Source organism: Glycine max, chromosome 6 (genome assembly GCF_000004515.6).
Source record: "Glycine max cultivar Williams 82 chromosome 6, Glycine_max_v4.0, whole genome shotgun sequence".
In the NCBI taxonomy this organism is placed as follows: domain Eukaryota; kingdom Viridiplantae; phylum Streptophyta; class Magnoliopsida; order Fabales; family Fabaceae; genus Glycine; species Glycine max.
Genome location: NC_038242.2, coordinates 5,120,280 through 5,144,772, shown reverse-complemented (window position 1 = coordinate 5,144,772; position 24,493 = coordinate 5,120,280). Strand labels below are relative to the sequence as shown.

At 33.4% G+C, this 24,493-nt stretch overlaps 4 protein-coding genes across 8 annotated transcripts; all 4 read left to right on the top strand.

The window, feature by feature from the left end:
* Positions 1-2,872: 2,872 nt before the first annotated feature.
* On the top strand, positions 2,873-12,369 carry LOC100778544 (UDP-N-acetylglucosamine transporter UGNT1). Of its 3 annotated transcripts, none has more exons than XM_006581291.4 (10): positions 2,873-3,213; positions 3,337-3,413; positions 4,719-4,880; positions 4,973-5,106; positions 8,893-9,023; positions 9,127-9,171; positions 9,290-9,387; positions 10,425-10,521; positions 11,533-11,589; positions 11,671-11,809. In XM_006581291.4, the coding sequence occupies exons 1-9, from the start codon at positions 3,057-3,059 to the stop codon at positions 11,583-11,585; spliced, it is 954 nt and encodes a 317-aa protein (XP_006581354.1). In that variant the 5' UTR covers positions 2,873-3,056; the 3' UTR covers positions 11,586-11,589; positions 11,671-11,809. The 3 variants fall into 3 exon arrangements, with proteins under 3 accessions (XP_006581354.1, XP_014631687.1, XP_003526382.1); XM_014776201.3 differs by having other exon boundaries at positions 2,878-3,213; positions 4,754-4,880; positions 10,425-10,532; positions 11,671-12,369; XM_003526334.5 differs by having other exon boundaries at positions 2,880-3,213; positions 10,425-10,532; positions 11,671-12,369.
* Positions 12,370-13,638: 1,269 nt separating this feature from the next.
* Positions 13,639-17,233, top strand: LOC100790105 (uncharacterized). Of its 2 annotated transcripts, none has more exons than XM_014776199.3 (5): positions 13,639-13,980; positions 14,084-14,183; positions 14,397-14,496; positions 14,725-14,813; positions 15,347-17,233. In XM_014776199.3, exons 1-5 carry the CDS (start codon positions 13,824-13,826, stop codon positions 15,681-15,683), a joined length of 783 nt encoding a protein of 260 aa, XP_014631685.1. In that variant the 5' UTR covers positions 13,639-13,823; the 3' UTR covers positions 15,684-17,233. The 2 variants fall into 2 exon arrangements, with proteins under 2 accessions (XP_014631685.1, XP_014631686.1); XM_014776200.3 differs by having other exon boundaries at positions 15,353-15,917.
* Positions 15,880-17,233, top strand: LOC100817028 (ATP synthase subunit b', chloroplastic). Its single transcript, XM_006581290.4, has one exon. It carries the CDS (start codon positions 16,469-16,471, stop codon positions 17,114-17,116), a length of 648 nt encoding a protein of 215 aa, XP_006581353.1. The 5' UTR covers positions 15,880-16,468; the 3' UTR covers positions 17,117-17,233.
* Positions 17,234-19,425: 2,192 nt separating this feature from the next.
* LOC100789574 (E3 ubiquitin-protein ligase KEG) lies at positions 19,426-24,009 on the top strand. Of its 2 annotated transcripts, XM_006581288.4 has the most exons (5): positions 19,426-19,558; positions 20,368-20,735; positions 20,835-20,926; positions 21,035-21,508; positions 22,509-24,009. In XM_006581288.4, the coding sequence occupies exons 2-5, from the start codon at positions 20,376-20,378 to the stop codon at positions 23,455-23,457; spliced, it is 1,875 nt and encodes a 624-aa protein (XP_006581351.1). In that variant the 5' UTR covers positions 19,426-19,558; positions 20,368-20,375; the 3' UTR covers positions 23,458-24,009. The 2 variants fall into 2 exon arrangements, with proteins under 2 accessions (XP_006581351.1, XP_014631684.1); XM_014776198.3 differs by lacking the exon at positions 19,426-19,558 and having other exon boundaries at positions 20,555-20,691.
* Positions 24,010-24,493: the final 484 nt, after the last annotated feature.

The window sequence follows — 24,493 nt, the reverse complement described above, 5'->3', positions numbered from 1 at the left end:
GAATAAATATATAGTGTAATAATATAAATTGCCATATTCGATATAATTACATATTTAACAAATTGATATTGTGAAAGTTCAGTGAGCCGAAGCATAAATTGAAATCCCCACTGATTGTCAAGTTGCCAAGAGCATTGACTATGTTTATGTAAAATCAAATTCTTTATATGTAGACCGTAATTATTATGTGCAAATCATGATTACCTGGTTTAATTTCTCATAAACAATAGTCAAGACATTCCTGATCTTTCTTTTACGCGTTGTCCAACTAAACTGCTACAAAATGTGGCAATGTTAGAGCTCTCTCTTATCATTAATGCAGGTGGAAATTGAAGGGAGACACCGGAAGTTCTTCAAAATAAAAGGTAGTAAGAACACTTAAGTTTTAAAGGCGGTTTCTTATTCAGAACAAAAAAATAGCAGAGTGTGGAAGAAATTACTTATATAAATATTATATTTTATATAAAAAGGTAAGAACTGCAGCCTTGCGTAAAATTTATAAATTAGAAAAAAATGCACATAAAAAGATCAATATATAAGGATATTTTGATTTCTGGGATACACCGAGCCGCACGCCAACATATTTTCTGTTTGAAAAAAAAAAGGTGGTGACGGATCAAATCGGTTCGGTTTATCCTACACCAAAAAATTGATTCATGGAAAATGGTAGGTATACCATCTATTTTGTTTGGAGTGAAAGCAAGTGGAAGGAAGAAGAAGTAAAATATGCATGGTAAGTAACATGATAGAAAAGAAAGAGAAATGAGAAAAAAAATAAAGTTAGGAAAAAGATGAAAAAAATAGCTGTATAAATATAATAGTTATTAATTCATTACATTACATGCTGTTGGCTATATCTTATTATTTTTTTTATTAGAGTTTAATAGGTATGTATAGTTGATTTTTTTAGAGTTTATTTTATTTTATATTGTCGGTGTAAAAAAAAACATCGTTAATATATAAACCATTTATTCTAAATTTTATTGCCTCAATTAGCATAAATATTTTCTTATATAAGTTTTTATATAAGTATCATATAAAAAAACAAATATAATCGTTTGTGATCTTATAACAATAGTATTCTAGACTTATTAGCCTTTATTGTTCTACTTATAGGCAGATATCGAAAGATGATTTAGTAAAGATATTCTTTATAAGTAGGAACCTTGGATAGTGTTCATAATTTCACTCACCTTAAAGAACAAGTGATCCTATGATTGACTTACATGAAGATCCACTTCGATCATCCAGTTGACCTCAAAAGTTTAATTATACATTTCGCGTTAAGTAACGACCTTGTCACTTCACTCATGTCATACGTGTATTGTAACCGTTCGATGAAATTTTATACTATAATTGACACTATATACAGCCAACTCAACCTTTAGTAGAAATAACAATGGGCATGATCGGACATAATTATGAATTATCCGTTATGCGTCCATTAGAGAAAACTCCTGTTGATTATCCATCCAGTATCCATTTGAAAAATATTTTATGGACTTTTTTTTTATACATACGACTCTCCATGGATATTTAAGGATACTTCAATTTAAAAAAAAATATTTTAAAAAAAGTGATTTACAACATCAAATAAAACTAATGAATTAAAAACCAAAAATAAAAAAATGTTAATACAATGGAATTAAACATGAAATAAGTATCTTTTTAACATAAATAAACATAAATTCAAAATACAAATAAAATTACATTATCTCAAATAATAAGTTTAACAAATAAATTAAAATACATTAATATATATAAAAGTGAACATAAACTTAAAGACGAAACAATATCAAAGTTAGATTTAAAAAATAGGATTTTTTCTTTGATAAAATGACATTTTTATAATTTTACGAGTAACAGGTATTCATAAGTAGGATAATATGATACTCTCCTATTTATTAATGAACGGATAAAAAAAATATTCATGCCTATAAATAATGGATATCCATTTAAAGTATCAATCAATTATCCAGACAGATTTTATCTGTAGATGTTTGCATGGATAGGGTGTTTTTTGCCATCTCTATCCCTTAGTTATGGAAATGATCTCTAACAACTCGTTTCTTATAGAAAACTTACTTAAGTTTTGTTTGAAGTTTATGCAAGTGACCACTACCGGGTTTCTCCTCTTCTCGTGTTCTAATTCGGGTATCCGAACAAAAAAAAACTCCACTTCTGGTGCTTAATATATTTATTGAATTCTTAAAATCTTTTCTTTTTGTAAAAAAAAGTTTAATGGGTGAACCCAATAGAAATTAAGTTGAGTGTATCTTTTAGAATTAATGAGTGACTATTATCCAAGTCTCAATAAACTTAACTTATATTGTGCTTGACGATGATTTTTTATATATTATTCATGCATATACATTTTTTATTCTGTAAAAAGGTTTAATGGATACACATAGTATAAAGTATTGTCAACTAATAAAAACCAGGATGATTATTTTCAAAGTTTATATCCTACATACTAGTTCGTGGGTTATTATTATCAAAGTAAACAATTAAATTTCTATGAATTAATTATAGAAAAGATATTATAATTGTAAACTCTTTTTATTTATACTTATGATGTAATATTTTTTAGATTTAATTATTCATTTGATTTAATGATCTTTTTTTATTCTTACAGTTTAAAGCATCATATTTTAATTTTTATAACCATTTTTTTTAATCTTATAAGACACATCATATTTTTTTTCAAACCACGTTAATTGACACCTAACAAGAAGAACTAAAAAGAATAAAAACATTTTGCAGTTATAGAAACAAATAAAAAGTAATTAAATCTATTTTTCATTATTTTTTAAACATGATTGTTTCTCTGCTTTTTATTTTCTTCCTTAAATCATTTATTCCATCTCACAATTCTCTCATCTCTTATTAATTTCCTTAATGTAAAAAAGTTAACTGTACAAAACATTGTCGTAAAAAAGTAATTTGTTATCTTTCTTTCACGGTTTCACCAATTAGTAAGTTTAAGGATCTGAATCGGAGCAGAGAGAGACGCCTGCGGGTTTGGGCAGTGAGACTGAGACGTTGAGAATCGCGGAATGCCTCTGAAGCCATCGTATTCGTCGGAGAATCTGATGCTTCCGGTGTCGGATCCTCCGAACGACGAAGACCGAGAGTGGCTTTTGAAAGCCGATAATTACAAGACCTTCCAAACACGAAGGATTTATGCTGCCATCTCTTATATGTCATGTGCAGGTTCCAGTTCCACTCCATTTTTTGCTTCGTTTAAACTAATTCTTGAAACTTTTTAATTCACTGCGCGTGTTTAGGCTTTCATAAATCACTTGTTAATCTGTTTTTTTTTTTTTTGTCTTGTAGTGCTCTTGGTGCTGTTCAATAAAGCCGCTCTTTCGTCTTATCACTTCCCATCTGCAAGCGTCATCACGCTTCTTCAGGTTCATCTACATTTTCATGCTTATTATTATTATTATTATTATTTAGGTGAAAATTATTGCTCTCCAAATTTATTTGGTATTCAAACAGGTTCTTTCATGTTATTAACATGGTTCTAATAAGACAAGCCTACACGTGCAACTACCTTGTAAGAATTTCAGGCACCACTCACTCAAAATTGTAAACCAAAATAACTTCGTTCTTCACCGTTCTTAAAAGCAAGAATACGGATGATAAATATCTTTTAACGGATAGAATTGATGTCAAAATTCTTTGGAGGACCAAAATAATGACTGTTGTGGCTTTAGTTTAGGGTATATTTGGTAGTGATCTTTAGAGGGAAAAGGGAAGAGAGGAGGAAATTTTTTTAATTTAATTAGAATGCATGGACAATGTAAATGTTTTTTAGATAGTAATTCAATCACATATTTTTATACACTGTAATTCAATCATAGATTATCATGTAAGAAATTTTTTTTAACTTTTTCAATAACTATTTTAAAAGTCATCTTTAAGATTATTTCTGATTGACTAACAATATAAGAGTCTACCGTGATAGTGCATGAAAATCAAACTCTCATGTTTATGAGTAAATAATATATGCACTGTGTAAAAAATTTGTATACTGTCTTTCAATTACAAATTATTATATTACAAATTATTATATATGATAATTTATTGAGTTTTACAATAATTTTAAAAGTTATATCAACAATGATTTATAATCAGTGGACAATGCAAAATGTTTTACACGAACATAATTTTCAAAATTTATAAAATTAGTGAAAATTTGTTAAAAATGAAAAATGTCCTCCCTTCCCCTTAAAACCCAACTACTAAATATACCTTTAGAGGATTAAAATAGAGGTTATATCTATAAATTGATAGAGCTACAGTAAACTTGAATTTTCAATTTTTTTTGCTAATTCTCTCTCTTTCCCTGTCTGCTACTCCTCCTTATCTTCCTCCTGTTTTGCTCTTCCAATGCTCTTGAGCATCTTTCTCAACTGAAACTTGGGTGTTCTTACAATCAAATAGAATCCTTGTAAGAGTTGAAGTTTTCAAACGTTATTAGGGATTATCCAAATTAGTTAAAGCAATAATGCAAAAGTTATATTTCATACATTTGCCATAGAAAGCAATGATATATTGAATGTAAAATAAAATGTATAGTAAAGTGTGTGTGGTGTCTATGCCTTTGTTGACCACTTTGGCCTTGCAACTTGAGTACCAATCAAATCGTCCTGGATCTCCATTAGATTTTTTTCACATTTTTAAACATAATTCTATGCTTCTTACCACTGCAGATGGTATGCTCATGTTGTTTTCTTTATGTATTGAGGCGCTGGAGGATAATTTCTTTCATAGCAGGCGAATCAGTAATTATGTCAGATAACTCAAAAGGATTTGTGCCACTGAAGACTTTGAAGCATACCCTTCCTCTGGCAGGAGCATATTTACTTTACATGGTACGCCCTTCCTTTATTTATAGGACATATTTTCAATTGTGATTTATTTTCTATTTCTATTTTTCATTCACTCCTGTTTTTCCTGTCAAAAGCTAGTTACCATGGAGTCTGTTCGTGGAGTAAATGTTCCTATGTACACCACCCTTAGGAGGACCACGGTGGTATTTACAATGCTTGTAGAATATATGCTGGTGGGGCAGAGGTACTCACCTTCTGTCATTTTCAGGTAGATTACTTTGTTTCAATTGCTTGATGTGACATACAGATCCATATCGTATTCAAATAAATCTTTGATGACTTAATGCATGTGAAATTTTGGTGACATATGTGAAATGTATAATTTAGGTAGACTGGAAAATGCTCCATAGTCTTAGAAATATAATAAAACCATTTATGTGCGTTCCCCTTATAGCTTAACATAACATAGAATTAGACGCTCTACAACCAAATGGTTAGAACTTTGATTTTTACTAGTCCCATTCTTAATAAATGTTGAACGTGTATCAGCAGTGGTTTCTTACTGTTATGTTAATGGTTGGTTATTATTTAAGAAGTAAGTTATTATTGTTTCTTTCTGTTACAATAAATTTGTTTTAAATAGATGATCATTCAATAAAAAAGTATGCATTTATTTATCTTAATTTTGTGAGTTATGCTTATTTTACAACAGATTAGTATCAGGGCTATCAGGGCCTTCATCTTAAGAAGGATCGACCTGTGAGTGAACTGAATGAAACTCATCACAAAAAAGCCTAAGCACCTTGTTTCAATTCATTTGATAAATGGATTTTGAAACATCATACACAGCACTAGTATCACCTGTGTTTGATGGTGACAATTATCAAATCCGGGCAGCAGAGGCACATCTGAAGGCAAATGATATCTGGGAAGTTATTGAGGAAGACTACGAAGTTCTTCCCTTACCAACTAATCCAACAATGACTCAGATAAAAAATAAAAAAGAAAGGAAAACAAGAAAGGCAAAGGCAAGAGCTACTTTGTTTGCTGTTGTTTCAAAAGAAATTTTCATTAGAATCATGACCATTAAATCAACATATGAAATCTGAAGTTTCCTCTAGAATGAATATGAAGGAGATGAAAGAATTAAAGGAATGCAAGTCCTAAATTTGGTTAAAGAATTTGAGATGCAGAAAATAAAGGAGTCTGAAACAATTAAAGAGTATGCTAACAAGCTTCTTAGACAAAGTAAGATTGTTTGGTTCTAATTTTTCCAACTCAAGAATAGAGTAGAAAATAATGGTGACTGTCCCTGAAAGATTTGAGGCTACTATTACATCTTTGGAGAATACTAAAGATCTGTCAAAACTTACCTTGGCAAAACTTGTAAATGCTTTACAGTCCCAGGAGCAAAGAAGAAAAATGAGGACGGAGGGTTATGTGGAAGGAGCATTGCAACCTAAATTGCAAACTAACCAAGGAGAGAAAAACAAGTGGAACAAATACAAGAAGAAAAATTTCAACACCCAAGAAGCAGCAGCTAACACTAGCAACAATAATGGAGACAACAAAGGTTTTCCTTCTTGCAAGCACTATGGCAGAATGGGTCATCCTCCTTTCAAATGGTGGAGAAGACCTGATGTTAAGTGTGAAAAATGCAACAAGTTAGGGCATCATGTGAGAATTTGCAAAAACAATTTTCAACAAAAGAATGTGGCTCAAGTTGCAAGTCAACAAGAAGAAGAGCAATTGTTTAAAGCAACATATTTTACAAGCAGCAGTTCAAGTGAATGTTGGCTAATGGATAGTGGTTGTACCAACCACATGACCCAGGATCAAGAGCTTTTCAAAGAGTTAGACAAATCACAAGTATCAAAAGTTAAAATTGACAATGGTGATCTTATTATTGTTGAAGGAAAGGAAACTGTAGCCATTGAAAGTTGTGCAAGTACAAAATTAATTTATGATGTTTTGTATGTACATGGGATTCATCAAAACTTGGTAAGTGTGGGGCAATTGATTGAGGAGGGGTTTAAAGTCATCTTTGAAAATAAGCACTGTTTGATTACAAATGTCAATGATAGGGAAATTTTTAATATCAAAATGAGAGGCAAAGGTTTCTCATTTAATCCTTTGAAGGAGGAGCAAACAGCCTATCCAGTTAATGTAAACAATACATAAGTCTTGTACAAAAGATTAGGCCATTTTCATCATGCAACTGTTGAGGAACAATGCACAATCTCACTTGACCGTTATGCAACGAATGCTTTAAATAATGTAGATTTTTCCATGAAGAGAGCATCGTCAGTGTATTATAAAGAAATGGACCAATTACTTTCATCCTTTGAAGCCTTAAAGGTTAAAAGGATGGAATTGGAGATTGAATCACAATTTATGAATGAAGCTCGTTTAGAATTGAATAATACCATTTAGCATTCAATCCAGAATGAGAAAAAAGAAAAGGAGATCCTTTGTAAAAGAAAGGATGTGTTAATGGATGAATTGGAACAACTTCTTTCTTTAGTTAAACAGAAAGAAATGGAGATAATAGACAATGACTTTAATTTAGAAGCTATAGAAAATAAGATAAATAAAGTTATCTCTGGATTTAAAGAGATGCAGTCAAGCATCTAGCAAGGTATAACATTCTTCAAACAGAGGATTATTTTCATAGATAAAAGAGTCACGGAACTAGAAGCGAAAAAGAAAGTTGCTACTGCTGCAAGAAATTTCTATTTCTCCAAGAATAGCTACTGAAGCAAAGTCACTGTGTGTTGAAAAAGAGAGCATTCAGATAAACATGGATACGACTACATTAAAACTTGAGCTATTGAGAGAGAAACTTGGACTTGTCAACCACTGATCCAAGGAGGAGTGTTGAATGTGTATCAGTTGCCTGTTAGTTTGTTATTTTCTATTAATTGTTTGACCAAGTTTTTAGGATTAGTTGTTTTGTTTTTTGTTACTTAGTAGCTGTTATGTTAGTGGTTGATTATTGTTATGTTAGTGGTTTGTTATTGTTGTTAGTGGTTGGTTATTATTTAGGAAGTCAGTTACTATTACTTCTTTCTATTACAACAAATCTGTATTTAAATAGATGATCATTCAATAAAAAAGTGTGCATTCATCTCCCTTAATTTTGTGAGTTACGCTTATTTTACAGCAATAAAAATTGAATGTTAACTTGTTTATTATTATATTGACTGTACTTATTGTACTTACAAACTTAATATGTGCGTTGTAAATATGGTATATTGAACATTTAATTTAAAATAATTAATTATTCATTTGGTCCCTATAGTTGTTCAAACTTTACCTTTTAGTTCTTATATTTAAAAACCAACCATTTTAGTCCTTATACATACTATTTTTAATTCCTTTTAGTCTATATAAATTTAGATTGTCGGGACTAAAAGGGATAAAAAATGATATATATAGGGACTAAAAAGGATATGAGGGGCTAAAGTAGACCATTTTTAAGTATAAGGACTAAAATGTTAAGTTTATATAATTATAGAAATTAAATGAGTAATTAAACCTTTAAAATATTTAGAAATACTCCTCCTACATGCCCTTTCACATGGGGATGGGGAAGTTGATGTGCATTTTATTAAAAAATAAAAGATTAAACCTGCAATTTGATCCTCTAAAATACAAGTGCCATCACATTAGTCTTCCAAAAATATTGTGCAATAAATTAGTCCCTCGAAGTGTTTTTTTTTTTTTCATTTTAATCCTCCATTGTAGATCTTTGAGGGACTAATTGGGTGACAAAATCTTGAGGACTAAAGTAGTGATAAAAAGAATCTTTGGGGGATAAATTTGGTCCAAAATTTTTGGAGTACTAATGTGATGTGATGACTCATATAACTTTGGAGGGCTAAATGAATGTTTACTCAAAAGAAAAAAGAAAAGAAAACTGGTTCTTTGTTCTTTTTGTTATTTGTCTCCCTTTTTTCCACTATAACTGAATGAAGTTAAAGTTCAAATTGTTCTTTGAATGAACATCTCCCTGATTCCTTCATTTAACTGAAATTTGTAAGGTTGTTATCAGTGTTGGCTTGATTGTCTTCGGTGCATTTGTTGCGGGAGCACGGGATTTATCCTTTGATGCCCATGGCTATGCCATTGTTTTCCTGTCAAACATCACCACAGCTATATATCTTGCAACCATAGCCCGTGTTGGTCGTATTCCTGTTCTCTCTTATCCACACACAGTGGAAATTCTATACCTTTTTTCCTTGTAGAGTTCAGTTTCTTACTTATTTGGCATTATGTCTTTTTTCAGGCAAAACTAGTGGCCTTAATAGCTTTGGCCTTATGTGGTGCAATGGTAAGCTGATAGATTGTATCAAATGGCCTATCAAACTTTTTTTTTTTGTAAAAGAAAGCATGCTTGTTTTCTTTTTAATCTAAATGTGGTATGAAATAATTTTTTTATTGTGTTATAGGTGTCACATGTGGGCCCTTTTTGTTTATCTGGACATTAGTTCGGGGTGACGTGAAGATGACAATCAATTCTCCTTACCTTCTTTCACCTGGTTTTATTGTATGTTATGCTTTGGCTTTCTCCTATTACTAATTAGCAGTTTTTATCCTCAGTTACTTGCCAAAAGATTTTTTTTCTATCCTTAAAAGTTAAGTAGGATTCTAGAAGTCTGTCTAGCATAAATCATATAATCTCCTCTTTTGCACTTTGCCAGCCTGAGCTATTTTCTGCCACATTTTGATGGAAAGAGAGTTATATGCTTATGTAATAAAGTACACAGGAAAAAGTGCAAACAGGCCAAGCCTAATTGTTATCACATGTTCCACATGTCTATTCAGTTGACATGATGTAAATTTTTGGGATGTTAATATGTAACAAACTACTGGGTCATTTTGCCGCATTTTAACCATGTGACCATAGTATAAATGGGCCAAATTGCAGGGGGGTATTTCATACCATGATATAACATAGGCTAAATGTTTTGTTCAGGCTTGGTTGATGATTATTTTTAGTAATCCAATTGTTTTATTTTATTTTTATTTTTTTCATTCTTAGAAGTCAAATCCAAATAAATTTCAACTTTCAGTTTTCATAGTATATTTGTTGATCTTACAGGTTCTTAGTCTATCCTGTCTTGTACTAGTTAAAATGTATATTATCTATAATCAATAACTATTATAATGGGAATAACTCATTTTGGTTTTACCCTTAATCTTTATTCAGTAACTACAAAAAAATAACTGTCTACTCCCACTTTTATATAACCTCCTCTCTCCTCTTTTATTTTATTTATTTAAAAAAATATACATATAGAGCAGCACGGAGTGCCTCTCTTTCGCCTAGTATATTGTGGAAACTATCACTGCTTCCACATGTGTCTTGCACTTTTTTTTTTCTTCTGCTTTAATGGGGGCAAGCTCTCACACACTTGTCATGCACAAGTATTATGTTTCCAGCAATTTAAAGGTCCATTACCTTAGTTCATAGAGAAACAACTGCCGAATGGCTTATAGAAATCTGCATCAATTTTAAACCCAGATTTCTCTTAATTTTGATATTTTGACTAGTTGTAATTTTTATGTGTTTTTGGGGTGCAGGTTGTTTTGCTTTTTTCCTGCATCCTTGCTTTCTTCCTGAATTACAGTATTTTTCTGAACACAACTCTCAATTCAGCTCTGGCACAGACAATATGTGGTAATCTTAAGGTTTGCTCACTTGCTAGTTGTTTTGCCTTAAATGTGTGATGCACATGCACCTATTTTTCCAGGTTGACACTGATAATGTATAAGCTTTCTCTTTCATAGTGTTATCATAGTAGCTAATTACTGCAAGATCTATGTAGGTAGAGTGGATATTTTCTGTTAATTCAAAATTTGACCAATATTGGGGTAGAAACAGGGGTGCATTGGTACCCTTCTTGTTGCCTATTAAAACATGGAATTTAAGAAAATCTCCTAGTACATTTTGGTGTGGAGAGAGAGAGAGCAATTATAAGGAACTATTAATTTGCTTATCGACATTGGTTCATTTTAAGAGGGTGGGGTACACAGTACACTCAATTAATCAGACAAGTAACTTGGGAATGAGGCAATTTCAAACTGTACACTCTGAATTGAGAGGGGAATTTAAATATGAATTTGGCTCTTGTAAAGTAAGGAGATGCACTAGAGAGGATTAAGTGCAATTATAATTGTTAATTAAAAAATAATTGTTTAAATCGTGATAAAAACATGCTCATATATAACATTATAAATTTGTTAAAATCTTAACCATTTTTTTAATCAAACGTCATAAGTATACTTTATTCTCTAAATTGCACCTTCGTCACTTTAAAAGAGCTAAATCATTTAAATATAGAAGCAGTTTCACTTGTAAACATTTTTGGAAGATAAAAAATGTGAAACTGTCGATTCTCTTGGGAAATCATCTTTCTGGTCTAAAGTTACAGTCGAATTTGACTCATGAAGGGAGTGAAAAGTTGGGGAAAAAGAAATATAACTTGGTATTTTAGTGCAGAATACTTGTTTCTGATTGAGGAGGCATAATTATGATCTTTGATTGACATTGGAAACCTTTAATTGTAATGGACTCCTATGTAAACTCGTTTATACAATCCTTTTTACATTCATTTTAGATCATTGTCATAATTGACGGTTGTATGTGGTTTTCATGCATGGACTCTAAATATTCTGATTAAATGTCTAGGATCTATTTACTATTGGCTTTGGCTGGATAATTTTTGGTGGGCTACCATTTGATTTTGTGAGTATTCTTGTCTCGACTGACTTTTATCATTTGAGGGTATTTTCCTTGTTGATAGAATGCGTTGTGTTTTGGTTGCAGTGGAATGTAGTAGGACAACTTCTGGGTTTTGCGGGCTCTGGTTTATATGCCTACTATAAGCTCATCGGCAGATAACTCACTGCGTTTGATGTCTTTATGGATTTCGGACTACCATTGCTTCGGTCATCTGACCTTCACTACATCAAGGAGAAGAATCTGAATTGACCATAATGTCGAACAAGTGATCAAGCTAATCTAATTTATTAGTATATTTTGATGAGTCAGAAGTTGACATTAATACATAATCTCGTGGCTTTAGTATATTCAACCTGCTTTTGATCTAGCAATGAGTTCACCTAGCGTATTCGATGAATCCATTGCACCCCTCTCCCTATCTTGGGGATAGAGGTTTCTGGACTTTCCATGTATTTATTCATTTTACTTTTGGGAGTTTGAAGACGTGACAAGGAAGGGAGAGAGGGCAAGCTCAACAGTTTTTGCGGTTCGATTTTAGGATAAAGATATCTCTTTCTGTATTCCTGTCAACTAGTATGTAGTATTTCTTTTGAATGGAGCCATTGGGTGCTAGAGAAAGTAGAAAATGATCACAAAATTTGATTCAGAGTCAGAAAGAGTCAGGAGGAAGAGTTGTAAAATCCCAAAATATAAACTGTGGTACTAAGGAAAAAGAAAGTTAGAAATGATCAATGAATATTTAACTATTGGATTTTATATGAATAGTTAAAAGTGAGATAAATATACACGACTCTTGGTCATGTAATTATTATTTTATTTTAATTATTTGTATAGTTTTACAGTCTTTGATTAATACTGGTAAAACCATAATGTTAATCCTTGGTCTAAGGGTGTTGATTTGGTTAAGTCTTGTCTAAAGTTGTGACTCCAATATTCAAACTCTTGACATGGATAGTGAAGTTGGCCTGATGTCATTAATGTCACCAATTACTTTTGGATGAAATTGATATCTCTATTCTTTGACAACATAAATACAATTTTAGAGTTTTTAAAAATTTAAATTTAATAGTCTAGTCGTGGAAATTGACAAAAAAACTTAGGAATTTTAAAATGCAGTTAGGAATAAATATTTAAAAAGTTAAATTCCTTTTATCGAAATAATTTTATATGAATTTAAATATATTAATAAATTTATTAACTTTTATAATAATAACTTTAAAATTTATATCTTATCTTAACCATATGTAGAAATTAAACTCATCATATTAATCAAGAAGAGTTATCATCACGATGTTATAGAATTGTAATACATTAATTTAAATAACAATAGTAATTAGGTATCTTGTGTCTCAAAGTCACTAACTGAGGAACTGATTCTTTAAGCTAGTTTTTTAAGTTTGTATGTATTCTCTGTCTCACTCACTAACAGATCATTTAAAGTTTAAACTAAGTTAGTCCATTTTAATTTTAATTTTAATTTTACTTTTAAGGAACTTTCACACACACCTCACTTTGTGAAAGACTATGTTAGCACAAAAATATTTCTATTTACTAAATATATGATTTTTGGTGTTTGGTTTCTTCTTAATTTAGTGTGAAAAATCCCAGACATTTAAAGTTTATCTGTTAAAATGATAAGAAATATTATTAGATTTTAAATAAACGAGTACTTTTTACTATTTTGATTTATTCATCGACCATCCTTAAAAGTTAAAACACAGTAAATCTTGACAGAGATTTATTAACTTTTTACTGTATGAAAATAATAAATAATCTTCTATTAAAAGCTTAAAATAGTAGCAGTAGTTGTCATAATATAATCTTTTCATAACACAAATAAATTAGCGTCATAATATGTTCTTAGTCAATTTGTTTTTTACTTAATTGCTTCATTTTCATTTTTTTTTCAACCTGATATTTTTAAAAATAATAAACAATATTTCTACGGCATGTGGTTATACTAAGAAATTAGAAATGTGTTTTACTTTAACAAAAAAATAACATCGTTTTTTTTTATTTTCTAAAATATTGATAGGGAAAAGAGAAGAAAGGGAAAGAGGGGTTGAGATAGTTGGCGGTTAAAAAAACGATCGGAGCGTAACCGTCATCAACGTCTGCAAAACCCGCACCATTCACCACCACAACGGAACCCTAACTCGATTTGAACTCTGCCTTTGGTTCCGCTTCAACAATCTCCTTCTCTTATTCCTTTAATAATACTCATCATGGATTGATTGATGAGAATCGAGCTAGGCTACGTTGTTATGGGTGAGAGAAGTTTGATGATTGTTTCTCACGAAATCCCTCAACGATCTCTCAGCAGTTTTTCCTACGACAGGCTTCCTTCCCAAACGCTCATCCTCTCCATCCTCAAATTGGATGCCTCTTCCTTCCGTAATATATAACTCGTTTCTCTTTTTTTCTTTGTGATCAAGAAACGTTCCTGGATATATGTATATATATTGCATTGATTGATGCATGATTTTGTTCTTAGCAGATGTTGAAGTTGCAAATGCAGCAACTGTTGCAGAACTTAAGCAGGCGGTGGAGGCAGTTTTCTCTCACGTGCCTCAGAAGGGCCCGGGGAAAATATTATGGTTGGTATTCATCAATTATGTTACAAATGTTTCTGAATATATATGTAATTTCACTAATTTGATTTTGGAAAGCCTCTAGGTTTTGATGATAGGTATAACAGGGGAACGTGATTGATTATTGTTATTTTAAAATTCTGCAGTTTCTATTTACTTAATTATCATAATCTGCTACCTGCCTAAGTTATTTAATAATTATAATTCCTTTATTTGTAGGCCACTTGTTTGGCGGCAATTTTGCTTATGCTATCAAGGACAGAAATTAGTATCAGAAATGGATTATATTAGAGATTATGGCATCAAGGATGGTGACCAAGTTTGTGTCTCCCTGTAGTGCTTAATTTACTCAGATTATGATTATATGATTTCTGTGACTTTCAAGTGGCTATAACACAATGTCCCTAATATTTCAAAAGAACATTTAATTCTCAACTTGTTCGTTATTTTACTTTAGCTGTAGTTTCTTTCTTATAAAATGTGCTGTGTAGTTCTAAGTTCATTGGTCTCTTGACTCATGGTAATAATTTTGTTTTGGTCTTTGCAGCTTCATTTTGTGTACCATGTATCTGACACTTGCAGTTTCGAGAGAAAGCAGTCCAAGAAACGAGTTGTCAATTTGAAACAGCACATGAGGTACCAAGTTTTCTATAACCATGCAAAATATTCTGGTTTGCCTGCATTCTGTTTGCCATGTATGTTGCATTAGATGAGCTTTGACCTTTGTTCTGGCATTTGTAGAAAATCAGCTCTATCATCTGTATCAACCTTATGACTTTTATCTCATTTTAAATTAAACTGTATTGATGCAATGCGGTGTCTTCCAAATAAATTCACGAAATAATACACGATCTGTTTTACTTTACCTTACTGCTTTACAGTTACATGCCAAATATTGACATAAGTAGCTGTTGCAGACTTGTATCACGTGTTGCTTTGTTGAAGGTATAAAATTAAAAACCATAGAAGGCACCTTAGCTAGAGAGGTCTTAAATATATAAATCTGCCTAGAAAATTATCATCATGACTATGTTATTAGAACTTAATGATTTTCTTTGAAAGGGTGTGGAACCACTAAGATGGGAACTTCCTTTAGTTGAATTTCATGCACGTTGCTATGATATTCTCAATCAAGTCCTGACACTAATACCTGGATGATATAAATGGAGGCGCAGGTCATCATCAAAAGTGAATAGATATCAACAGAAAGAACATAACGATGACAAAGACATTGATTTGGATGATATAGTCATAGAGAATGCGAGGATCCAGCATTGCAATAATGCAGAAGAAAATGGAGGAGGAAAGCGAAGCTTAGCTGGCATTTTAGCAGGGTTGTTCTCACACAGTCGGTTGGCAGTTGTGAGCAGAGCTAGAATTGAGAGCAGGATTTGCTGCTCAATGATGGCTAGATTTATAGTGAGCAGTTTTAGGAAAATTAGAAGAATTTTACGCTATTGCAGGAGGCAGCATTACTCTCGGAGACCCACATGGGCAGAATATTGATGGACTTCTCATTTTAATGATTTTAACCTCTTCTCCTTATACACACTGTAAAGAGTTTTTCAACCGCACGTGCTTTGGTTTTTTTTATTGTCTTTAGAGATAGAGACAATAATAATAACTTTGCTGGACGAAACAGTGGCATGTACGGTTGTACCATGTTGTAGTTGGAGTTTCTTCATGTCCCTGTACAGAACGATGCCTTGGGAATTGTAGTTGAGTCCATCATACAAAGTATATCATCCATGGCATGCTTTGATGTTACTTAGTTGCTGCAATTGGGGTCTCAACATTACCTGCAACGGAATGCTTTTTCGGCTGCTTTAATATGTTACTGAGGATACTTTCCCCACTCCGCTTTTATCACCCAATTTGTGCCAAGGCAGAGAAAGACATTAAAAATTGTAGGTTTGTTTAACTCAATTGCAGTTTTGATTTTGATCATGACATTCTTGTACACTTATTTGATTGTAATGCTACGTTTTTTATTTTAAAAAAATATATTCGGTCCACATTCTTCTTGTCTTGTCTTGTCTTATTTGTATTCATTTGGGCCTGGGGAGATAACAACTGGGCCAAGGCCTGATCCATTTAGAAATGAAACCTTCCAAGTTGTTTATGAGCGTCCAACTTCCAGATTCCATTAGGCAGCCACTGCCACACATACACAACACAACACAACCTCATCAATTTGTGTGGCAAAGAATTTAGATAGCCTTGCTCTCAAATCCAACCCTCTCAGACTGAGCAGAGACACACACACACATCCTAATCACAAAGCGTTGGCCATGGCAAACATGATTGTGGCTTCCACCAAACCTCTGGTTCCAGTCTGCACCAGTTCCCGTTCCCCCACACCCAAAGTCCCCATTCTCCAAATTTCACTCCCCAAAGCCCCAACCTTGAAACTGAAACTCCCGATTTCAAAGCCCCAGATGCTGTCCCTCCTTGGAGGGATAGCACCACTGGTCTTGGCCAGACCCTCCCTCGCAGAAGAAATTGAGAAAGCAGCACTCTTTGACTTCAACCTCACCCTTCCCATAATAATGGTGGAGTTTCTGCTGCTGATGGTTGCCTTGGACAAGATATGGTTCACCCCGCTTGGGAAATTCATGGACGAGAGGGACGCGGCGATCAGGGAGAAGCTGAGCAGCGTGAAGGACACGTCGGAGGAGGTGAAGCAGCTGGAGGAGAAGGCCAATGCTGTCATGGCGGCTTCTCGGGCCGAGATAGCGGCGGCGCTGAACACGATGAAGAAGGAGACGCAGGCTGAGGTGGAACAAAAGATTGCTGAGGGGAGGAAGAAAGTGGAGGCTGAGCTGCAGGAGGCTCTGGCTGCCTTGGAGAATCAAAAGGAAGAAACCATCAAGTCCCTTGATTCCCAGATCGCAGCCCTTAGCCAGGAGATTGTTAATAAGGTTCTTCCCACTGCTTAATATGTCTGTGTAATTTTCATTTCAATCCCCTCACCAAAGGATTCATAGTTTCTACTTTTGAATGGGTCTATTCTGTAATCGCAATACTTTTCAATGTAAAATCCGAGATTCAGGTTATGAATTGGGCTCCCATTGTTTTTTGTTTTTTTTAAGTATATAGAAAACGTAGGAAAAATCCCCACCCCAGCTATGTGCATCTCTTCTCTCGTTATATGCTAGTTTTTTTTAGGGCAAGGCAACATGAACAGGTTCTGAGGAGATAGATACTGAGTTATACATTTTGTGTTGATGCATTTGCTATGTGACGTGTGTTTCTGAAAGGCTGCTGGAGATTCTGCAGAACCTATGATTCTTGTATAATTTTTTAAGTGGCTCGTTAGGAAGTACTTATGTAAGTCCGTTTTGTTAATTTCATTGTTTCCAAACAAAGCATCACTAATATGAAGATTCAATGTGACCTAAGAGATTCCTTAATCCATGAGAGGCAAAGTCAAAAGCATGTTAGAGTAGAGGGGAAAAAGAGACAAGAGAAGTTAAATATAATTAATGCACCTTAAAACCAATCAGTATAGAGTATTCAAATCCCATGCAGTATACTGAGTATAGTATGAAATCTTTAAATATTAGCCTGTCATTGCCAGAAAAAGGTAACATATTAAAAATTTCCTCACCTGATATCCGAAAGAACTGGTTAGGCTTCTATCCTATCCTATGGTACTTGATCTTGCCATAAGACTTCAGGAAATTGAATATATATATCTTTTTATTTTGTGACAGAAATGAGAAAAATTGTGTTTATCCCTTGAGAAATCATTGCATACATTATGAGAGAAGTCAGAAAATTATTTTTTTTTTCCTTTTTTAAAATTTAGACAAAATGTCTAATAGGCTCTATTTTAACAGAAAATATAAAACTTTAGTGGGATCGCTCCTAGTTCGCCGGTTGAACTCATTGAGCACAAGTCCAATAAAATGTTTTAGCTTAATTTGGATATAGCAACCATAGTTTAATTTCCAAGCCCTATTAACGTACATGAAAGGCTCCAAGTTTAGTAGTTGTAGACTCTTCAAAAAAAAATTTTGTTGATTAAAAACTGTGGAAGGAGAACTTCCCAAGAGTTAGAGCAACATAAGTAAATTTTCTCTCTAAAAAGATACTTTTTATAAAATTCGAGCAAAAATCCTCCTTGTAAAACATCCTTACAGACTCTTCAACTTACCAATCTATTTTTATATGTTTTCTATATTTGTTCAACTTAATAATTTATGATCATTGGTTAAATTTTTATTTTAAATTTGGTAGAGTATATTTGGAAATATAATGATATTATAAAACACACAACATGCAAAAAATTGAAAACTAATAAATGTAATTAAAATGATTCATCTTTAAATAAAAATTATAAGCATATGTTTGGTACTGAAGAAATGTTGTGAAAAGGAAACAGCTAATAAAGAATAGCGGAGCGGGGAGTATGAATGTATGATGACTTTCGGGCCAAGGGAAAAACACATTGTTACATAAATTTACCAAAGTTACCCTTGTGGTACTCTTGAGAGGCATGTGCCTTGCTTGTTGTACAGTTGTGATTGGTTTCAAAATTTCTAAATATGGATATTATGCTTTAGAGATTTTTAATTCAAAAAATTAAAGTCATAAATCAAATGCAATTTGTTTTCTAAAATTTCTAGGTTTTAAAACGTTTTTTTTTTGTGTGTGTGTGTGTGATGGATTTCATACAAGACATACACCTGCCCTAGAGTACAACCACGAAGCATCGTAAAATACTAATTTTGAGAACTACTTTTTTCAACCTTCGTTCAATTTCTTGTAGTTTTCGACCTTAATTTTCATCCATTTGTTTGATTCCCTTTCCCTGTTTTATTTTATCAATAACCGCGACTTGGAAGCCACGTTAAATCGTAGGTGTTATCTATCATATGGCGTTAAACTCGGGAGGAAGAATAAATCATATTATACGTACATAATTATTCATATCAAATAGTTTCATTTCTGTCTTTTTTTTATGAAAATTTCTTTTCCATCTATATAAATTTTAAAAACTCACACTGCTAAATAATTAAAAATAATAATAAATATAATTTTTAAATTAATAATTATCAAAATCAACAAATTTATTAAAAAGAATTACGGTGTCATTTCATATTTACTCTATCAAATATCAATATACGACGACGACAACAAAAAACAATTAATCACATCTCGTCTTCACCATTTGAAATGCCATTCCTGCCCTTTGCTAGTATTATTATTTATTTTCATCTAAATAAATAAACAAGTCCACGACCTTGGTTTTAGGTAGTTCAGGTTTCTGTTCTTCTCAATTTGTTTGAATTTGTTTTAACCCATCACTTTTCTCTGCTAACCAAGCCGTTGATTTCTGAGTGCTCACGCTACAAGACCATTCTTTCTTCTTCTGAGTACGTGCACAGTGAATTTGGTCATCTTTATTGCTTATGATTATCATGTTTTTAATTCTTCTTGTTTTTTTTTTTTATTGGTACTCTTTATTTTGAATTATTTATGTTACCAAAAAAGAATTATATGTTTACATGTTTTTTGTTTACTGTTCTTTAGTTCTGAGAAAGCGAAAACCAGTTGCATGTGTTAGCATGCTTTGGTGTGTTTCAGTGACTGAACCGTTAAGTTTCTATTCTGTGTTAAAAGTTAAGTTTTGGAGGCTGAGTTTTGAGGGATTGACTCGGGCATTAGTTACTGCAAGATTGAAACTTTGAGATTCAGTAAAGGGAAATGATCCAAAAGAATACCAAGTTATATTATTTTGAGTAATGACTCAGTTTGATTCCTGAAAAATTAGAGGAAAATATATTCGTCCTTAAAACTATAATTTATTTTTTATTTTAATCCCTAGAATCACAAATGCGTGTCATCTTTGTTTTCTTCTTCTGAAAAAGGAAAGGACGCGTATGACCTGTGTTTGTGATTTTTAGGGATTAATATAATTTTTTTATTTATATATTTTATGTTTTTCATGGATTGACCTGTTTCACCCCTTTTAATATTTTTAAGGATTAGCCCTCTCAACCTAAAATTATCGTGGATGAATTTGAGTATGTGGTACTTTTTAGTCAACTTTTTACTTTTTGCTCTGGTGATAATAAAAAAATAACTTGGGTTCTTGGCGATGATTTATTGGATTTTTCTTCTTTTATTTTGTGTTGTGCTTTCTGCATTTTGCTGAATTATTTTATAAATGTTACAACATCAGATTGAAGAATGGCACAAGATACTGCTACTCCACCAGTTCCTTTTGATTTCGAACTCTTGGTTGGTGATCACCTTAGAACTGTCTCAGCCTCATCCAGCAGCAGCAGGGCAGACCCATGGATTGAACCTGAAAGGTTGAAACTCAGACACAGGATTGGTCGGGGACCCTTTGGTGATGTTTGGTTAGCAACTCATCATCAATCAACTGAAGATTATGATGAGTATCATGAAGTAGCTGCCAAGATGTTACCTCCAATCAGAGAGGAACATATGAAAACTGCATTAGAGAAATTTTGTGAATTATATTTCCGGTGCCAAGGAGTGGGTAGGGTGTGCTGGCTACTTGGAATTTCAATTTTAAATGGAAGGGTTAGACATGGATTATGCATTTTATTCAGTATATGTGAGATCTTTAACATCCTTTGTTAGACTTCGCGATATAGCTAATATATTTGTTTATGCTCACAGATATGCATCATTATGAATTTTTATGAGGGTTCAGTCGGTGACAAGATGGCTAGACTCAGAGAGGGAAGGATTTCATTGCCTGGCGTTCTGAGGTAATGTGATTTTTGTGTTTTCATTGAAGTATGTTTACCTGTTTATTTTTATAGCACGGGGTAGAGAGGAAAAATTGGTCAATACTAAGGGCATGTTATGGGCTGCAGGTATGGTATCGATCTGGCTGAAGGTATTCTGGAACTTCACTCAAAAGGGATCCTAGTTCTCAACCTTAAACCATCGAATGTGCTTCTTGATGATACTGATCAAGCAATACTGGGAGATATTGGTATTCCAAATCTTCTGTTTGGTTCCTCATTCCTAAGCTCAGATATGGCTAACAGGATTGGTACTCCAAACTACATGGCTCCAGAACAATGGCAGCCAGAAGTCAGAGGCCCTATATCCTTTGAAACAGATTCATGGGGATTTGGGTGCACTATTGTGGAAATGTTGACTGGTAATCAACCTTTGTATGGGTCTCCTGTTGGTGAAATCTACCAATCGGTTGTTGAAAAGTATGAAAAACCCCAGATTCCTAGTGGCCTTCCTTCTTCAGTTGAAAATATCCTCAGTGGTTGCTTTGAATATGATTTGAGGAATCGCCCTTCTGTGGTAGATATTCTGGCCGTCTTTAGAAGGTTTGTAAGTTTTTAATGTTTCAAGGAAGTTTCTATAATTAGGTAGCATATATATATATATATACAGAGATAAGAAATTCATACTGCATTCGAAATCAATCGTTTGAGAATGTAGTATGATAAACCACGCTTGAAACAAATCTTTTTATTTTCATATTCTTAGTTACATTCATATTTTGGAAAATTGTCATTGAAGTTAGGCCAATAGACCCTAAGCCCAAATTCTAGGACAATTTTAGAGCCTATCCTAGATCCATAGTTGGGCCACTTGCATTTGGCACACTCCAAGCCAGTAGCCCTGGGCGTGAGGGGGAGTGTTGGAAAGTTGCCCTAATTTCAGTCACCCCTGACCCGCCTTTGGGTCGCCCTTAATTGCAGCATTAAAAGGGGGGGTGTTTAGTCCCACATTTATGGGAGATATGACTTAAATAGAGCTTATAAAGCTCAAACAGTCTTTACCTTATAAGGTGGTTTTATCGAGTTGAGTTCCACTCTAAGCCTAAATTCTAAGAATTACATTTCTTGATGTATTAGTGTCTTGCATAATGCATTGTCTGAATAAGCATAGCATTATTTAGAAAAATCAATTACAAGCGCGCGCATGACTGCATAATATGGTGAAATATTTAGTTTAGTTCAATAGGCACCAACACAAAGCATTTGGTGCATATCATCTAGCTGGTGATTTCGTAACTCACTTTAGTTAGCAAGTTCATTCATTTTAACTTGAATGTTACAAGGCTTATTATGAACTTAGAACATTCAATGGGCAGTCAATTAGTTGAGAATTAATTAAAGTGTTCTACACTTGTGCTTCCTTAATAATCCGAGATAATTTTTATTCCAAAAAGTTTTAAAACAATAATGTTTGAGAAAAGCCTGCAAATGTTTTCAACCAAGCGTGATTATCTTTTCAGTGAATTTATATTTATCTTCATGAAGAAAATAAGGTCGGGTATTAAATAGTACTTTATTCTTAATTGTTCTGCCTACCTTGCAGCTTACTGAATGCAGTAGCCAATGATGGAGGATGGATATATCTTGGAACTAAAACTATAGCAAAATCAAGTAGCACTGGCTACACTCAGTGGTCCCTCTCAAAGGATCATCTTCAGGTGGGTGATACAGTGCGCTCTAGAAAGCCTTCCAATTCATGCAATCCTCAAAACATGGAGGTCCCGCAAGGAAATGTTGTTGGTTTAGAACGTAATGCAGATCATGGATTTGTTTTAGTGAGGCTCCATGGTGTTCACGACCCTGTAAGGATTCATGCATCAACTCTTGAACGTGTCACCAATGGTTTGGGAGCTGGGGATTGGGTACACTTGAAGGAAGAAGATGAGAAGCACTCGCCAGTGGGTATTCTTCATTCTATCAATCGTGATGGCAGAGTAACTGTTGGGTTTATCGGTCTGCAAACTCTTTGGAACGGTAACTCTTCAGAACTTGAAATGGCAGAACCTTATTGCGTGGGCCAGTTTATTAGGCTGAAAACCAATGTTTTGAGTCCTCGATTTGAATGGCCACGTAAAAGGGAAGGTGCCTGGGCTACTGGTAAGATTTCTTGGATCCTACCAAATGGATGTCTAGTTGTCAAGTTTCCAGGCATGTTGAACTTTTTGGATGCACCAAGCACCGTCTTGGCTGATCCCTCCGAGGTTGATGTCGTTAATTTTAAGAATTGTCCAAAGATGATAGAGAAGTATCAACATGTAGAGGATCACCACTGGGCAGTTAGACCTGTGCTACTTGCATTTGGCCTTCTTACTGCTGTGAAACTAGGAATGTCAATTGGAAAGAAGTTTGGGAGGAACATTAATGTTACTGCAATGGAGAGTGAAAGTCATTATACAGATAGCCAGAATGCTAGCACTAGCAGCCCTACATGGACATCTTCAGTAGCTAGCATCCTTTTCAGAGAAGGTGTTAACTTGCCCAATGGTCACTAGTTTTACCCCTTCTATCTCCATATTAACCTGTTCTGTCCTGCTGCTGTTGGGACAAACATTTCACTTGAGAATTGTAAATTTGTAAAAAAACTTCGTACCCCATTGCTCAGAGGCTCTTCGCTATGCGAAGGTATGGGGGAGGGATGTTGTACGCAGCCTTACCCTTGCATATGCAAAGAGGCTGTTTCCGGATTCGAACCCATGACCAACAAGTCACCAAGGCACAACTTTACCGCTGCACCAGGACTCGCCCTCTTGTAAATATACATAAATGCCAACGGGGCCAACTCTGAATGTAAAAATTGTACATATGCCTTGTAAACAAGATTAGCTAGCTTTGTTCATACTTGGCTTCTACCCAATGCAATGCATATAGAAAATTTCATAATATAGCATGAAGGTAATGAGTTAAATAAGCAATGAATCAAGATATATCTTATGCATATTCTTCGACCATTGTTTGTTTTCACAGGATTCATTTCTGTGATAAGTAGTGTTTGTTGTGGTTCTGAATTAGTTATTATTAATTATTATAGTATTAATGTGATGCAAGCTGGGATAAACTTCTACTAGTTCTAGGACAATAAATTCTTGCAGAGCATTTTCTGGGCTAATGCCACTTTCAATATTCAGCATTTTTTTTATTGAACCAGAATCTTCTCACTCAAATGCCATGTTGCTTCCTAATCTGTTCATTTCCTCCATTAGTATGAATGTATTGTATCCTCACATCAGCCATCTGCTCCTAGGATAGCTATTTTTAAAGGTGATAATATTTTAAATTTAGAATGCTATTACAAAATTAGTAAAGTCATTGATAAATTTTGCTATCTATGATCATTAATTGATAATGCAGCCACAATCCCCGTACAATTGTTTTAAGGGGTTGACAGTGGCACCCTATTTCATTAGGCCATTATGACAATGACAAACTTAAGACACTGTCGCCTAGAAACCGATACTAGGTTAATCCTGCAATTGGGTTTGGCCACGAAAATAAGTAAAGATGTACTACTCTTCTAACATTGTTTAATGC

Excerpts from the sequence above, each read along its gene's own strand:
- LOC100778544 (XM_003526334.5), top strand. The coding sequence starts at position 3,057 with ATGCCTCTGAAGCCATCGTATTCGTCGGAGAATCTGATGCTTCCGGTG. Across the intron at positions 3,214-3,336 it reads CTCTTATATGTCATGTGCAG|TGCTCTTGGTGCTGTTCAAT; the intron begins GTTCCAGTTCCA and ends TTTGTCTTGTAG. Across the intron at positions 10,533-11,532 it reads CAATATGTGGTAATCTTAAG|GATCTATTTACTATTGGCTT; the intron begins GTTTGCTCACTT and ends TTAAATGTCTAG.
- LOC100790105 (XM_014776199.3), top strand. The coding sequence starts at position 13,824 with ATGAGAATCGAGCTAGGCTACGTTGTTATGGGTGAGAGAAGTTTGATG. Across the intron at positions 14,184-14,396 it reads GGCCCGGGGAAAATATTATG|GCCACTTGTTTGGCGGCAAT; the intron begins GTTGGTATTCAT and ends CTTTATTTGTAG. Across the intron at positions 14,814-15,346 it reads AATTTGAAACAGCACATGAG|GCGCAGGTCATCATCAAAAG; the intron begins GTACCAAGTTTT and ends ATATAAATGGAG.
- LOC100817028 (XM_006581290.4), top strand. The coding sequence starts at position 16,469 with ATGGCAAACATGATTGTGGCTTCCACCAAACCTCTGGTTCCAGTCTGC.
- LOC100789574 (XM_006581288.4), top strand. The coding sequence starts at position 20,376 with ATGGCACAAGATACTGCTACTCCACCAGTTCCTTTTGATTTCGAACTC. Across the intron at positions 20,927-21,034 it reads TCATTGCCTGGCGTTCTGAG|GTATGGTATCGATCTGGCTG; the intron begins GTAATGTGATTT and ends TATGGGCTGCAG. Across the intron at positions 21,509-22,508 it reads ATTCTGGCCGTCTTTAGAAG|CTTACTGAATGCAGTAGCCA; the intron begins GTTTGTAAGTTT and ends CCTACCTTGCAG.